At 44.1% G+C, this 16,958-nt stretch overlaps 1 protein-coding gene across 1 annotated transcript in view; it reads right to left on the reverse strand.

The window, feature by feature from the left end:
* Positions 1-16,694, reverse strand: part of iffo2b (intermediate filament family orphan 2b) — a 30,182-nt gene extending 13,488 nt beyond the window's left edge. The window contains exon 1 of the mRNA XM_049023964.1: positions 15,630-16,694. Coding sequence (XP_048879921.1) covers positions 15,630-16,153 — 524 coding nt within the window. The 5' untranslated portion in view covers positions 16,154-16,694. The remainder of the gene's footprint in view (positions 1-15,629) is intronic.
* Between the last annotated feature and the right edge of the window lie 264 nt (positions 16,695-16,958).

Below are 16,958 nucleotides of genomic sequence, written 5' to 3' on the forward strand. Positions count from 1 at the left end.
AGCTTTGCATCTCTGATCTTCTGCTGTTTGTCCATAAATGGCAGGGGGATTTCAAAGAGTCTACCTTCTGGATTTATCCTTGGTATGCAGGTTCTGCTATGATGCTTTTTGCTTTTCTCTGGGCATGTCTGAAGTTTTTCCCAATGAATGTGTTAACTGTACGCTAGTGTCAGCCAAGGACTTGTGAATGAAATGTACAAATAATGGGCCAACAGCTAAAGGTGCATCTGTAATCTGCTTTGCAAGGGCGCCCGTTTTCCTGAGCTACCGTCTCAGCTGATCTCAGTGACATTGTTCTCTTACCCAGCCAATTTAGTTGTTGGAATAAACCAGCAGTATCACCAGTGGCTAAATGGGAAGATACCACTGAATTTATATGCTTGGCAAAATAAACGCCATTTTGTTCTACCTCTTCCTTTCTGTTCCTCTTCCTTTATTACGATGCCAGTTTTACGTCCTCCCCACCACCCCCCCCCACTCCCCCTCTCTCTCACTGGTTCTTTTACTGCCCTTATTGGCTGTTTCCCGGTTTATGACACTACCGCCAGACAATGCACTTTACTGCACATAAAAGCACGGGCAAAGCCTACGGCTCTCCAGGCTAAAAGGAAAAATTCGGCTGCATAGCTGGCAGGTCTATTTCACATGCCTATAGGGAAATATTTAGTCGAAGTTCAATATGAATTTATTTAATGTTTAATTTGATCCTCATCTAGAATTTAGAATTCGGGAGCCTCCGGTCCCTTATTTCCTCTGGGTGTACTTGGCTGGTTCTGCCTCAAAATGACATCACTGGGACACAGCACACGGGGGGATATAAAGTCTGAGACAAACAGCTAAACAAGACACTCAGCCGGGGGCACAGTTTGAATCATCCATCATAGAGCGTGGGGGGAGGGGGGGTCTGCAGTGATCTACTGCAGCCCCTGAAATGGGTACGTGCGGGACGCTGATAACTGCGAGCTCCGTCGAGGGAGCGCAGACCCCTCGCCTTAGCGGGTACGCCGGTGCTGAGTAGGCAGCACGTCAAGGTCAAGCACTGTGTGATTTCTCTCTTAGTCCCTCTCACACGTTTGCTCTTCACCCCTCCCTTCTTGTGTTTCACAATCCCTCTATTCCTCTTATCCTCCTCCATTTTAATTGGCAGCATATTCTCACATTATTATCGTATTATTAGCTGTAATATCAGTAGATATAATGTAAAGTCATTTTATACTGATATGCAGTATATATTGTATAACATATGTTATGTAGCCTGGTTACTTATTAGGCGCCATCATTAGTAAAATTAGGACATTATTAGTAGACTGACTAGAACTGATTCTTGTTTCTCTCCCCCCCCCCCCCCCCGGCCCCCCCCATCAATGCCCTGACTTACACTCTGCTGCCTGATCCTGACAGAGACAGTAAAAAATTCCTGCTCCTCTCCGTCATTCTCACACCCAGCCGGGGCCCTTCCTCCCTCCCCCATCCAGCTCCCAGTCAGAAGCCTGCCATTCTCTGCTCCGTGCTTCCTTAGTAAATATAACACACTCCATCCCCAGACATGACTACACCACAGGCGGTTCCGCAAACATTCCAGTCGCCGGGCAACCTGGAGCACTTACATCAAGCTCCGTGTGTTTGGTCATATCAGACTGATGGAATTCCTGCCTGTCCAATGAAAATGAAACTCAATCTTATAAACTGAGTCAACCTCGGTGCATCAGTGCATGATGCCTGGGGTCACAAATGAAATGTTACTCAACAATGACTGAGAACCTGTTAGGGAAGATTTCCATTCATCATACCAGGTATGGGATGAACTACTGGTAATTTTGTTTACTTTACATTAAAGGTTTCTTCCCCAGTGAAAACTACTAAAGATTTAAAACATCTTGTCTGCGGTTTATCCATGAGCTGAGTTATAATCTAAGAAATCAAGCGTGTCAACAAGAAAACTGGTACTTCTTAGATTATTTTAGAGAGGCAATGGCACTGGAGATTTTGGGCCCCGTGAGAACATATCATATCGGCCCCCCAACCCAGACCAATCCAATTATTTGAAGCTTGCTTTTAATTCTTTGACTTGCCCCCTTTGTGGCGCCCCTGGCAACAGGCCAGCTGAGGGATTTAATACACCAAAGAGACATTCCTTCAAAATTTTTGAGGAGGCTCATGACATCTGTTCTTGCCATCATCTGTGCGTGATGTGATCCTGGAGAGAAACGGCTGAATTAGCGGTGTGACTCAACACGCGGCGAGGAATGTTCCTCTGCAGCTACAAATACAAGCCCCTCAAATAGACCAGGGCAGAAAAAAAACGCAAACCTCAAACCTATGGCTAATGTGCCGGCTACCACACATGCGGGACAAAGGGGCAGAAGCAGCTGGGATGGCAGAAAGCAGGTGGGGAGGTGCACAAAGAGGAGATACAAATCACCCAACACCAGACAACCCAACACCAAAGCCCAACATACTCCACAACACAGAAATTAACTGTGATGTCCTTTTGGTTGCAGTCACTGAAGAAGAAAAGAATTACATTCTTACATTCAGCAGAGAAGGCAGTGCTCACTGGGAGTTTTGGGCAGGGATAATGTAAAGTGCTTTGAAACAATGTAATGTTGTGGAAATGTGCTATACAAATAAAATTGGATTTAAAAAAAATGAACTGAATGCTGATCAGTGCTGTGAGCGCTGCAAGAAATTTTTATTATTCACATATTTGGAGCAAGGATTTTAATGTTTTGCCAATTTGTATTGGGCTGACTGCATCAGGTGGATTTAGCAGTCAGTACCAAGGAGATACCACAAAGTGTTGCAAGTATATTTGAGTACTTCAGAAAAGAACAAGAGTAAAAGCAGAAGAAGCCATGTTTAAATGGATAATTTTTTAAATAAATTGCTTGAGTCTGTTTCAATGTGGCTCTGGAGGTCAAAATTGTGGAAATACTTTGAATTTTTATAGATTGCAAGACTTTATTCTAGTTACCCAAATTTCTTATTTAATCATCCAGTATAATATATTTGTAAAAATTCTTTTATTGTCTATAAACATTACCGCCAATATTTGTGTAATAATTTTGAAAATCCACAATTTTGGCCACTTGTGTACAAAATACACATCCTAGGATGATGGAAAACACGCATCTCGCACACCAAGTACAAGGGCCACCGGCATCTCCCTCCAACAAGAACGATACCAAGAATGGATCTACTCTTCCTTCTTAAGCTTCTCTTACACTGCACAGGTCTCTCAGAGTCCACGGAGGAAAGTGAAGTACACCTGGGTGCATATGAGTAAGGAAGGAGGGCACAATTGGCTGAGGAGTGGCAAAAGACATCCTCCAGGACAACACCCTCGCAGGCTCCCACTGAGAGTCTACATCAACTACCCTGAGGCAGTGCTCATCACGCTAACACCAACAAAAAAGCATTATGTCACCACTACCAATCCCCCCAAAATGACACCGAGGTTAGGCTGCTAATGTCCTGCCAAGGCAACTCCCAGATATTCATTCATTAACATCCGGCTCAGACGAGCAGAAACAAGCACAACTGGCTGTTATCATGGAGTGATGAGTAATGCATGAAGTGATAGAACATAATTGTTTCTAGGAGCCAGGGATTATGTGTGTATCAGAACGTATAGGGTTTAGAGATAATTATCAGTACGCAGTAGATGTCATGGTTAAAAGCTCAGGTTTTAAATATGAGCCTTGCTGACTTCTGTAGCTTTTCCAGTGCTGTTCAGGCAAATGAAACAATGCTGACAGTAAGCCACACAATGATTCCTCTAATTACCCGGCTCCTTCCAGTGAGTTGGCAGACACTGCGGCAGGAGGTGAGCTACAGAACTCACAGGAAGTTTTGGAATATTGCAATTTTTGTTTAGTTTTTATGACAAAAATCATTATTTTTTTGTTTACAAAATACATCACATTGGGAGCAACCCGTAGTTTTAAGTAAAACATCCATCCGTCCATCCATCCATCCACCCATTTTCCAAACCGCTTATCCTACTGGGTCGCGGGGGGTCCGGAGCACGAGGCTCCGGAGCAATGGGCACGAGGCAGAGAACAACCCAGGAGGCGGGCCAGCCCATCGCAGGGCACACTCAGACACCAGTCACGCACACATGCACACCTACGGGCAATTTAGCAACTCCAATTAGCCTCAGCATGTTTTTGGACTGTGGGGGGAAACCGGAGTACCCGGAGGAAACCCCACGACGACATGGGGAGAACATGCAAACTCCACACACATGTGATCCAGGCGAAGACTCGAACCTAGGTCCCAGAGGTGTGAGGCAACAGTGCTAACCACTGCACCACCATACCACCCCCTAAAACATTCATTTCAAGTAGTAATAAAGTGAAACCCAAATTATAATTCTAAAACGGCTGTTCTGAGTTAAAAATTCCATAGACAAGTAATCTGATTTTATTTTAAATTAACGACACCTTTGCAATAACATAAAACACTTAACATTTACGCTCAGTATCTCTTTGGAAACCAGTGACTTAATAGCAATTAATAGCAAAACGGCAATAACAGAACTGAATGAGTCAGTCGAAAAAATTATTGCATTTAATAAAAAGAAAATGTCTGTGCTGAAGATATGTGCAGATATATTACATATGGCTTGTCAACTGACTTCTGTTATGAAACCAATACATTTGCATTTTTATAGAATGAAGCAAGCGTCCCAAGACTTCCTGTGAGTATTGTACTTCAAATGCACTCTCAGAAAAAAATGGCAAAAATTAGCACTTTAGCTTGTCTCTGTACCCTCAAGGGTCTGTAAATTGTACCCTTAGCTGAAGGTAATTGTATCTTTTAAGGTACAGAAACGAACTGTGAGGAACATCCCAAAGATACAAACAGCATTAATATACCATCAATGGTACATGTTCCTCAGAGTCCATGTCTGTACCTTAAAAGGTAAAATTACCCACAGCTAAGAATAGAACTGGCAGACCCTTGAGGGTACATCCCCAGTGACAAAGGTGCACATTTTTACCCTTTTTTCTGAGAGTACTTAGACTGACCTGGGACGAAACCCCTCAGCTATTAAGGGCATAATAATTATCACAGTACAATTGCACAGAGTCAACAAGCTACACAACATTAGCATTCCCAGGTGACCCAGCTTTCTATCTATGACAGATTATCGGCTGTTTCAGGGCATCCGATGGCCTCCTACAATCGAAGGTTTCCACAAGAGAAGCAGAAAGAGAAGGAGCATCACAGAAGCTGGAGCAAAGGTCAGAAGGTCAGCTTCACCGGGGGCTTCCAAAAACCCTCCAGCCTTCAGAATATGACTGAACAAAACACGTTTTCATGCACATAAAACACAAAGGTAGGGATCTGAAAAACAATAACAAAATGTAACTCAAGCTCTCCTACCACCATGCTCTTCTATGCTGTGAAAAGCTACGGGGCTCTGTGACTCAAACCAAGCCCCCCGTTGTCCCCCGAAGCCCATGTAGGCTGTACGCCTAAGTGCACACGAGTGCCTTCAACAAGCATCCCAACAGACCTTGGCAGATGTGGTCCCCCCCCCCACCCCTCCCCGCCACAGGCAGCTTTGACACAAAACAAGAGTTCCAGGAAAGGAGCAAGATAGCAAAAAGAAAACACATAAAAGTAAAGTACAGTTCATAATGGAAACGTATCTGACTTAGTTTACAGGTTAATCATGCCCGTGGAGAAGAATTCCAAAGCCAACCGGAGGGTTAATCGTTATGTAACTTCCCAAGGCTAACACCCAGCGATGCTCCTCACAGGCCCAGACCTGGCCGGGGGGGGGCAGGCCAAGGTGTGGCCCCTTCGCTGGTTTGGGTGTGCTTGTTAAAATAATGATGTGTCTAGTTTAGACAAAAGACACTGGGTACTTATCGATTACTCATGCTTCATATCGTTTTTCTAAAGCACGCCCTGACACACACTTCTGTGGCATCTAAGGCATGTCTATTACACTCGAGGGCTATAGTATATTCTCACTGGATTCATTTTATTTAGCAAAAGAAAAAATTGTCTTTAACTCAAATGGATCCTACTGCCAGGCAGCAACCATCCGACCCATGTGTGCTGGAATCTTCCACCTGAGGTGTAGACATCTGACTCCCACAGCATGGAAAATCTGAGGCCATTCAGTCACAGTGACTAGCTCCTGTATGGACTAACATGGATTCAATCTGATTTTTGGCCACCGCTCAGTTATGACTAGTGAAAGAGGGGTATCATTTTCCTCATCAGCAAAACAGCTGTACAACAAGCCCAAATGGAATCAATACCTTTAGGAATGACCTTTCTGACCTTCATTGGCGAGAGTTCTGATCTATGACAACCACACTCCATACACTCTTAGAAAAAAAAGAGTACGACATAATTTGTACCTTTGCTGGTCACTGGGGCTGTACCCTGAAGGGTCTGCCAATTGTACCCTTAGCTGTAGGTAATTGTACCTTTTAAGGTACAGAAAATGACTATAATGGGCTATATTCTGTACCATTGGGGTATATTAATGTTGTTTGTACCTCAGAGTCTATTTCTGTACCTTAAATTAGACTAAAAGGTCAATTTAATTACAACTAAGGGTACAACTTGCAGACCTTTGAGAATCCAGCCCCAGTCAAACGCAAAGTTACAAATTGGTTCCTTTTTTTCTGAGTGTAAGAGAAAAATATCAATAGCTTCTGGGCAAGAGAGGGCTGAAACTAAGAGAGGGTTTATGAAGTGGATGCGTGGTTTGCCTGCAGCTACGACACTTTTACTCTTCGTAAAAGTAGCAAACCGTTCAGCAAACTGGCTGCAGGAAGGGGCCTTTCTGCAGAGTCCCATTAACAATCCAATAATTCTAAAGACTAACTGAAGGAGATCTGGACCTGAACAGCTGAAGATAAAAAATAAGGGTGATTGAAGGGCTAGATAATCATGGACACTGGCTGTAAATACATTTAGCAAAACATCTTACCAAAGGAAAACGTGACACATTTCAGAGAAACCAAAAGAGCCAAGGGCAAGAAGGAACTGACAAAAGTATGTGGACACCCCTATTAATTAGGAGAATTAGCTATTTAAGTCACACCCATTTCTGACACAAGTATATAATTAAGCAAACAGCCATGAGATCTCCAACAACAAACGCCAGGAGCAGAATGGATGCAGAGCAGCTAATGTTATCATGGGAGACCACCCAGCAACAACGCATTATGCAATAACTTGACAGAATGGAACACATTTTCTTCACATAATGCAATGTTATTAAGTAATGGATTGTCACATACCATGAATTGGGTAATGCTGCAATATAAAACTATAATGTAGTCTATAAATTTGTTATATTTTCTCGAGTTATTACCTAATGTAGTGTTAATACATTATTCATACATACATACATGATGTGTAACAACACATTAAGTAATAACATCACATTATGTGATGAATATTTGTCACATTTTGTCGAGCTATTACTTAAGGCGGCATTATTACATTGTTACACATCCCTCCTTCAGAAATCTTGCTGCCAAGATCTCAGATACTGCGGTATACGGTATTATCATGATACCACCGAAGCCTAATTAAACACCATTGGTTTCTGAATGAGATATCGGACAAGCTGGTAGCCATATGCTTCTTACCATACAGTATATGTCAGCCATGTCATACACTAAGGATATGCTGATAGAGGAGAAGCTAACATGCAGAGGCGTGGGCAGAGGTAAAGGCAGGTGAAGTTCGCAGTGTCGGCCATCTCCTCACTCTCAACCTGATGACTGGTTTAGACCTGATCCTACATAAGGGCAAGGAGAGAAACCGGCTCCCACCTCAAAATGCAATATATTACAGTAAATAAACCCAACCCAAGCGTCCTTGTCAATACACAGCTAACCTTCAAAGCCCAGCAGAACAAAAGATCTAATCCAGCAACAGAACTAAGTTAGAGCCAGGACTATATGTTAGACTGGCAACCCGGCCAGGGTGTCTCCCCATCTCCGGGGCCTCACCAGATGTGAGGTTGGTAGCTGAATAGAGGGATAAACCACAAGAGTTTGACTTTCTTTATCTTGACTGCCGTTTCTATCTTACCCCGAGCAGCAGACCCTTATGTAACCTGAGGATGACACCTGACCTGAAAACTAATACTACCTCTTCCCATCTGTTTATTGCTTTATAGGGACAGGACATATAATAAAGTTTGCCCACATGTGACATTCCTATAATTCCCTGCCTCCGTGTGACTTAGCTTTTATAAACAGTTTATCTTATTCCATACCTGTCGTGTAACAGCTGAAGTGCTTATTTGTACATGCTTATAAAGTGGGAATGACGGCATCGTTCAGCATTCAACAAATGCATCTGAAGATCAGATCTCTTCCATGGCTCATGGTGCATTTTCATTGCTCAACATAAGACAGACGTAGACCATAGGCTTTCAGTGTTTTCCCGGGAATTCGTCAACTGTAACTAAATACAGCCACGTCTCAGTTATTTTTGCAGGAACTAGTATCCTAAGACAGTATGCGGCTGGCAAAGGGGGGCATTAATGGGAAAAAGATGATACCCACGACCTATGGTCCGGGTTAAGCCCCTCCTCAATTCCACAAGGCCACCCAATAGCCCCTGTAATTGGTTAAACCCCTCACACTCCTTACTGAGGACTAAGTAAATGCAGGTTATTATTAAATGGCAAAATGATACCATTACCATCCCCAGCAGGACCGTTATGAGACGGGCTGGTCGGACTTTTGTGAAGTAGCACTTAGCTGAAAATAGGCTGTTGGTATAGAAATGATGGGGGTGGGCAGTACGGTACTTATTCTGACTGCAGCCACGTCGGGCCAAAGCGGCGATTAGCAGTGTTTGTCCATGCCAGGTCCTTCCTGCTCTGAGGGCACAAACAGCAGTGAGAAACAGGTAAGTGGAAGGTTTTAATTAGTGATTTCCAGGGACAATGCAGCAGGGTCAACTCCTGTATCATTATAAGGACGGGGAGAGTGATTCGGCCAGAACATCTCTGTGGAGGACATAGAGAAACCTAAGAGTTTGTGTGTTTCTGTGAGAAGAGCAAAAATAATCTCTGGCTCTATCAGTATATGCTGGTATAATAATCCATCCATCCATCCATCCATTTTCTGCAACCACTTGTTATATTCCGGGTCGTGGGGGGGGTCCAGAGCATATCCCGGAGGTTATGGGTGCAAGGCAGGGAACAACCCTGGATAGGGTGCCAAGCCATCGCAGGGCACACTCACACACACACACGCACCATTCACTTACATTATAACATGAATGTCATAATAATCTCTACGTTAAAAATATGATAGAAGAACCATATGATAAACCGCTCAGCACTATAATATTTCACCCGCCACCTACACTGATGGCTGGGGGCGTGGTCACCACATAGGGTTTCCTAACCCATAAACCACCTGACTGTAACTCTGGGTAGGAGGACGCCTGGGCATTTAAATGTGAGGCAGCACAGGAAAGCCGCTGATGGGATTACACAGCATGCAACAGGAGTTACATAAGAGATCATTAAATACTTAGCAGACAAAGCAGGCCTAAAGAGATTTGTGTGGACCAGCAGTTACGACTCGGGGATCATTGCATTTGTTTTTAAACCAAACCCAACTGCATTACGGAAATAGAAAGGGATTTATGAAGAATTACCTTATTACCTGGAAAGTCCCTACTATTTCGGGGGGAGGAAGATGCCATCTGTCACCGAAAGTGTCTGACGTGAGGCTCTCGTGAGAGGAAAAAAACCACAGAAATCGAAATGGGAATTCCCGGCCTCTCTCGTCACAGATTCGCCAAGATGAACACTTTTCTCCAGGGAGAAGGAGACAAAGCAGGCAAGAAGTCCAACGCACATTAGAGAGTGTGCAGAGAAAAGGGGACGAAATGTAAAAATGCCGGGGGGGGGGGGGGGCGGGGGGGGGGGGGGGGGGGGTGAAGGGCCAAGAAGTGTAGCTGGGGCATCTCTGAAGCTCTGGAGGACCAGGGACCGCTGCTGATCGCCCACATAGGACTGACATGCTTCCCTGCCAGAAAGTGTCCATGAAAGGTGATTTTTATATCGGGATCATGAGACTGATCATGAAATTAACCAGAAACAGGTAACTAACGGAGATGGACTGTTCAAGTCCAGAAAGTAAAAATACAGACAGGAATTTATTTTCTCCAGCCTTCAGAATATGACTGAAAAAATGCACAAATAATACAAAGGTATGGATCTGAAAAACAATAACAAAATGTACCAATCAGGTGAGTATAAAGACTTAGAGTCACAGAGTACTCACCCTGGTTGGTTGAAACAAAATCCTGATCGGGATTTTTACTTTTTGGACCTGAGTAATACACCTCTGCTAATTAGTATATATGTAAAACTAGTTTGTCACTCTTCAAGGCTCAAGCTAAGCATAACATCAGAGGTTCCTCCAAGCCACTTCTGATTCGGATCTGGATCTTTTCATGCAGGCGGAGACTGGATCAATGGGTGAATAAGTGGAGGGGTGGAGGGAGAGAAAAGAGAAAATAAACAGAGGTGTGGAGAAAAAAGACTGAATGAAAAGAAATGGAGAGAGGGAAAAGGGGAAAATCAAGGAGCAGAGAGAGGGAGACCTTTGTGAATGGACTATGGAGTCGAGAGAACGGTAGACTTGGATAGAAAAGTGGAGGAACAGATGACAGTGGTAAGTGGAGGAGAGGAGATATTTCAGGGGCTTTTCAGCTGAGGCCAGGCTTGTCAGTGTGAGCCAGACAGGAGAAGAGACAGAGTGACAACAAAACCTTGACATTTGTAAGCACATGTTTATGCTTATGACAAAGAAACAAAACAGAACCCATTTAAATCTCACAAAGAGAACCTCACAAATCTAAAGACAGGCAGATCTTTGATGAGGAGCTGCTATGAGAAGATACAGTATCAGCAGTGTGAGGGGTTACGCCGGTGGTTACTTCTGCTCCCAATACCAGCTGTCCAGGCTGCTATTTTTGTGCTCCATCCTCTTACCATGACCAGCTGTGCCAAATGGAGACCAGCCGATCACTCGCAGATCAAAACCTGCCACAGTCCCTTTGCTCTTAAAGCAACAGACAATTCCGTTTTCTCTGCCAGCACGATTTGTTCTAATTTTCACCACACTTGTCCATGGTTTACTTTAAATTCAGAAACACAGAGCAGGTCAGAGTAACCATTAGGACCGGGGCTGTGGGGGGGGGTACTTCCTGCCCCACCCCCGCTGAATGCAGACCATTTCTAACTTCCTGAATCATTATTAAAATTCCCCTACATTGTTTTTTATACCAGAACACATCATTCTTTGTACAAATTTCCTGCCTCCTCACAACGTCTACAGAAGCTGTCAAGCTGGAATAAGTAGGTTTGTCCGGTGTGTGTGTGTGTGTGTGTGTGTGTGTGTGTGTGTGTGGGGAGGGGGGGGGGTTCTCCTGTCGTAGAGCTAGGAAGACCTGAGAAAATGTATGTAAGGTTACAGAACTGCAGAAAAATCATTTGTAATAAAAATGGTATTTATGTAACAGAACATGGATAATAATAACTGATTACAGGGGTTTACACTGCTCATTCTCCTCTGGGCACAAGTCACCCACCATGAACAGATGCTTTTGGGAGATGCAGACAGGTTGTAATGGCCACCAGGGCTGGAGACCCAGGCTGCCGGCCACTCACCTATATAGCTATGATCCTAAATAACTGGGTTCGATTAGAGCCAGCAGAATATCACTGCTTAGCAGAGATTTTCAATGCGTCTTTCCCAAACACACTCACTTTCGCTACTTCGTACTAAACAGCATTCCTCCTTCCAACATATACAAAGTGTTGCTGCAATTTTACCATTAATAAACAGCTAATTCGTTTTTAATTACTGGTTGCTCTAGGGATTGAGAAAGTTCATTTGTAAAATGACAAATTAAACTTCATTCAGCTGAGTAACTGCTCTGTTATGGCTAATTTAATGGAGTTTTCAACTGAGCTACAATGTTCTAAAAAAAATAAACACAAACACAATCACACAACCTGACACAAAAGATTCTTGCTTGGAATGTAGCAAATTTAGCCAGGACTTAGGAAACACAGGCAGTCAGATACTAATGACAGTGGTAGTCAGGGACACTTCTCCCAAACTGGGCTGCCGAATGAAGAGGAATAAAGAGGTGCAGTGTTTCGAAAACAGGGCCAGAGTTCTGATCTGGGGGGGGGTCTTTTTGGTGAAGTCATGAGGAATCAGCAGTGTATGACAAATCCGGCCGCCAGACCCCGCTAGCCATTATGGGATGTGACGTGGCCATGACACAGCCGTGAGGTACAATGTGGTCATGGTCTTCACAGAATGGACCGGGGATTCCTCTCTTCAGTATGAGGGAGGCCAATGGGGCCAATGTCTCGCACATGACACACAGTCAGTCAAATATTCAAATGAAAGCCACCAGTCAAAAGGTTTCCTCCCCTCCGATAACAGGACATGATCTGTCATAGCGGTTGCTGCGAACGCACTTCCTTCTGGCCTGATTATACAGCCTCTGCATTCGCACTCCTGTGACTTCACATGGCTGTGTATCTGTGAGTCTGCGCCAACACCCTCCTCCACCGCACTGCATTCCTGCTGCAGACCTTTCACTCTATCCCCCCTGCACAAAAAATAGCGGATTTCTAGTGAATTGCCCTCCCTGCAAAAACAAAAAAAAATCAGACCTGAAACCTTTACTCCATGCCAGAGAGAGGTCCTCCAGCTATAAGCAGGGGGTGGGAAAGTGCTTTGACACTCTTGAAAGTGTGATCTGAAAGATTTTGCTCCCTGACATAACCAGCCCCCTCCATAAAGCAGTGGTCCCGCATCCCTCCAAGGAGCTAAACTGGGGCATAAAACCACGACAACAGACACAAAACAAAATATATATTCAATGCTTCCCATACGGTCCCTGATTCATCCATCCTGCTTGTAAGATCAGCTGCACTGACAGACAAAACAATGGATGAAAAGCACCTAAAGTGAAAGCACCAATCCAGTCACGTCAACAATTCTCACGCCAACCGCTACTGCTGCTCGTGCAGAGACTGAGCACATTTTAATAAAAAACGAGCAGAAAAACAGGATGCAATGCTTCTTCGTTAAGGGGCAAAGAGGTAAACAGTGCACCTTCACATGATCTGAGATAAAGTTCCATGAAAAAAAAAAACATCAAAACAAAATCTTTGGAACAGAGCATGTTTGAAAAAAACCTTTGAACTTCTATCACGATGCAAATTTCTCCGTAACTCAGAGTCTGTAAGGCTCTTTAAGCTTAAATATTTGTTCTGACTACTTAGCATCACACGCCCAGCTCCATCCCCTTGGGTGCGGTTTAGATGTCATGTGCACCGAGTGTGATAGTTAAGGATGTGTACTTGTAGACAAGGGGTGACTGGATCCTGCTGCTGTAACATGCAGAGAGGTATACAACTGACACTGTATATTATAAGATAAAAAATATGAATTGCATTCATTCAGAATTTCAGATAAATATTGCTATTTAAATGCACATATTTTACAGAGATTTTCGTCATTTTGAATCATTTTCCAATCACAATTACAACTGCAGCCCTAACCGATCTAATAGGACTGAATATGACCCTGAAATTTATAAGCCAGGATATCTTGCATAGATAAAAATGGATTTACTGACAGTCATATTTTCACCCGAATAATACATGTAGCTCAACACCAGCCATTAGTAGGAGGAGAATCGCCATCAGATGGTGTATTTCCTTATGCAAAATGAAAATTGTCAGACATGCAACCACACTTTAATAAACTCATTTCTGCAGTGTGGATGTTTTACCCCATCAATTCAGTGACTGAGATTGGCAAGATTGCAAACAACTCACAGTTAGAAACGTGTTAAAGAGAGGAGGCATGATCTATCAGTCATTTCCGAAGAACTTATGCACTCCAGTGCAGAGGCACTGTGACCCTGAAGCCTGAAACTGCACAGTGTACAAGGCATCGAGCATCCTGAACTGGATGCCAACTGAAATCACCCACCACAGCGCCTGCAGGCAGGAAGTTTATTGGTTACCAGTTAAACAATTCCTCACACCACTCACAGGCTATTAATAACTGCGCCAGTCATACTTGTAGATGGTCTATTCAGCAATTGTCTATTTTATTTTTTTATTTATAACTTTATATTACCCAGAGTGCTTTCAGAGAGAACCTTTTACAGCACAGAATCCTATCTTGGTGGCTTTGAATGACTTTCACTGAAGTTCAGGTAGTGCCCATGCTCACAAGACCGTGACATCCACCCATGGTTGAAAACCTGGCCTCAGGTCCAGTCCCTTGACTGCTAACCCAACCGAAGTAATTCACCTTTTTTCTGTGTCACAGTCTTCACCCACATTTTCACACAAGCCTTCGATTTTTCTGGTGTCTATTAATCGCAACCCATTTTCTGAGAAAAACTAAACCTTCAGGCCAAATGTTTAAATCAACACGAGACTGCTGGGAAAATGCACAGCAACACTGCAGACAGCCCTACCTGCCTGCAAACCAGGAAACTGTGTGTGTGGCTAAGTCAAACCTCATTTCAGTGTTTTCCTGAAATTTCAAGTATATTCTACTAAGTCTGTAATCCCTTTTGTAACATATCCTAATGTACACCACATATTGGCCAAATTATGCTCCAAATCACGTCGTACGTTAGAATTTGCATAAGGGATGTCAAAAGAATGTTAGAAATGCTATTTTTTTGCTTTTACAATAAAAACTGCAATTTCGAATGAACTCACAATCTACTGTATTTAAGTCTAAATGGGAGGACTAATGCACAAAAACCATTCTTAAAAACAAGAAACGCTCTTACTTTAAATAACAAAGTGTAACATGCAGGGGCGCTGCTAAGGATTTTGGGCCCCATGAAAAGAATCTTGACAGGGCCCCCAACACATTTATTGGGGGCTTCTCTGGGCCCCCTCTCAGTCATGGGCCCCGAGAATCGTCATCGTTTACAGCGCCCCTGGTAACATGTCAGCCACAGTGAAATCTGAAAACTTAGGGGATACGCGTGAAAGACGGTAGGTCTTGAGAAGTCTTTACGCACCAAAAATCCTACAAGTATCAGACTATACACTACAAGGGGGCACCATAAAATGGCATTGCTAATGGTCCAATATGGTCTATATCAGCAAAAGTTCTACATCAGTAATAACAGCCTGAAACTGTAAAAACAGAAAATCGGGCGTATGTATTAAATCATGTCAATGATTTGTATCGCCTACATTTTTAAATGTGATTAATTTGATTTAATTTTCTTCTTAGAAGGAGAAATCATTTAAATCTGTAATATTTGTGATATCGTTGTTAATAGAAAATATAATATCTCCATACTCAAGCATACTCAAGTTTAAATGCTAACTTTTTGCAAGCAGACATTCCGCGCATCTTCACAGCGGAATTAACCATGAACTCCGTCGTGTATAGCGTCGCTACCAGTGTTACTTAAGTCTGCTACCCACATTAACTGTTTGGACCATTCAATCTTTTAAAATCATTTTAGTTTTATCCTGGAATGACACGCATAAAAAGATGCACCAATGACCGTCCGTCGTCGGATCCAAGGACAGCATCACTTACTTTCTCCTGTACTCGTCTCTTTCTCGCTTGACTTTCGCCAGCACGTTGTACAACGCCCGTATTTCTGGCGTGATGGTGTCGATTTGGACCCCGACCCCGTCCGGGTGCGTCCAAGTTACCCCCGGGCCCTGAAGGGTTTCCAGCCGCTCCCCGTGTCGCCTCACGTGGGTGAAGCTCCAGATGGTACCCGGCAACCTGGAATGACGGAAATGTCCCTGGAATTGCGGCTCCGCCGTGGCGAGGTCCGCTTGGACCGCCGCATCACGGCTGTACAGCGCACGGTACCGGGACTTCTGCAAGGCTTGCTGGAGCTGGTTCTCCAGCAGTTTGTTTCTGCGCTCCAGTTCATGGACTTTGGCCAGGAAGCAGCGAAAGCGGAGATTCAGCGTCTTCAGGACGTGGATGTTGGAGCCCAGGTCATTCCGTAGCACGCTAGTCATCGCGCCCGAGCCCGTGCTGGGCGCCGCGTTGCCGGGCATCGCGGCCGCTGACGGCGCATCGGCGAAAAGTATCGAGTTCATCATTTTGATCCGGTACAAAAAAAACACACAGCAGGCCCGTAAAACCAAGAAATCAAATCCTTAGTTACCTTTCGCAAATAACAGCTTTAAATGGTGTCTGCGCCTTATTGCGGATCCTCCACCACTAAGGGGACTAAAGTGAGACTGACGGTGCGGATGGAGGCTGCGAGCACATAAATGTCAATGCACCTTTATTATTAGAGGGAAAAAAATCACATACCCCAGTCAGGATGAGCAAATAAAAAATGCCGTATAAAAATACATATAAAAATAATTGTCAGCTCATTTTGCCAAGTTGGAGGCTACGGCTTTGGTCTCTCTTTGTTGGGAACCATGCAAGTCCGTCCGCCTTTACCCGTCTCGATGATGGTGTTCCCTCTCTTGGTTACATCCTCCCCCCACCTCACCCGGTCGCGGCGTTTCCCAGTCTGGCATCCAGTGGCCGGTGGCTCGGGGTGTAGTAGCGGCACCGCACTAAACCAAAGCCCTGCCCCTGTCGGCGACGCTGGAGTCGTGTTACAGCCTGAGGATTCGCTGCCCGGTCCGCTTAAGGCGGAACTGCGTAATATAATCCTCCCCTACCCCCCCCCCCCCCCCCAATGCTGCCCCCTAATGCTCCCAGTCTCTCCCAAACACACGCACCTTTAGATTCTCTCTTTGACATCAATCACGTTACTACATACATTTTGAAGTCTCTATATACAGGCTACTGACATACGTGATTATAAACAGTTACCGAGGCTTCTTGTCTCCCGTTTTTACAATTGGTTATAGAAGTACTGTGAACTGGTTTGACTTGTTTTGTTCA

Source organism: Brienomyrus brachyistius, chromosome 8 (assembly GCF_023856365.1).
Source record: "Brienomyrus brachyistius isolate T26 chromosome 8, BBRACH_0.4, whole genome shotgun sequence".
Classification (NCBI taxonomy): Eukaryota; Metazoa; Chordata; class Actinopteri; order Osteoglossiformes; family Mormyridae; genus Brienomyrus; species Brienomyrus brachyistius.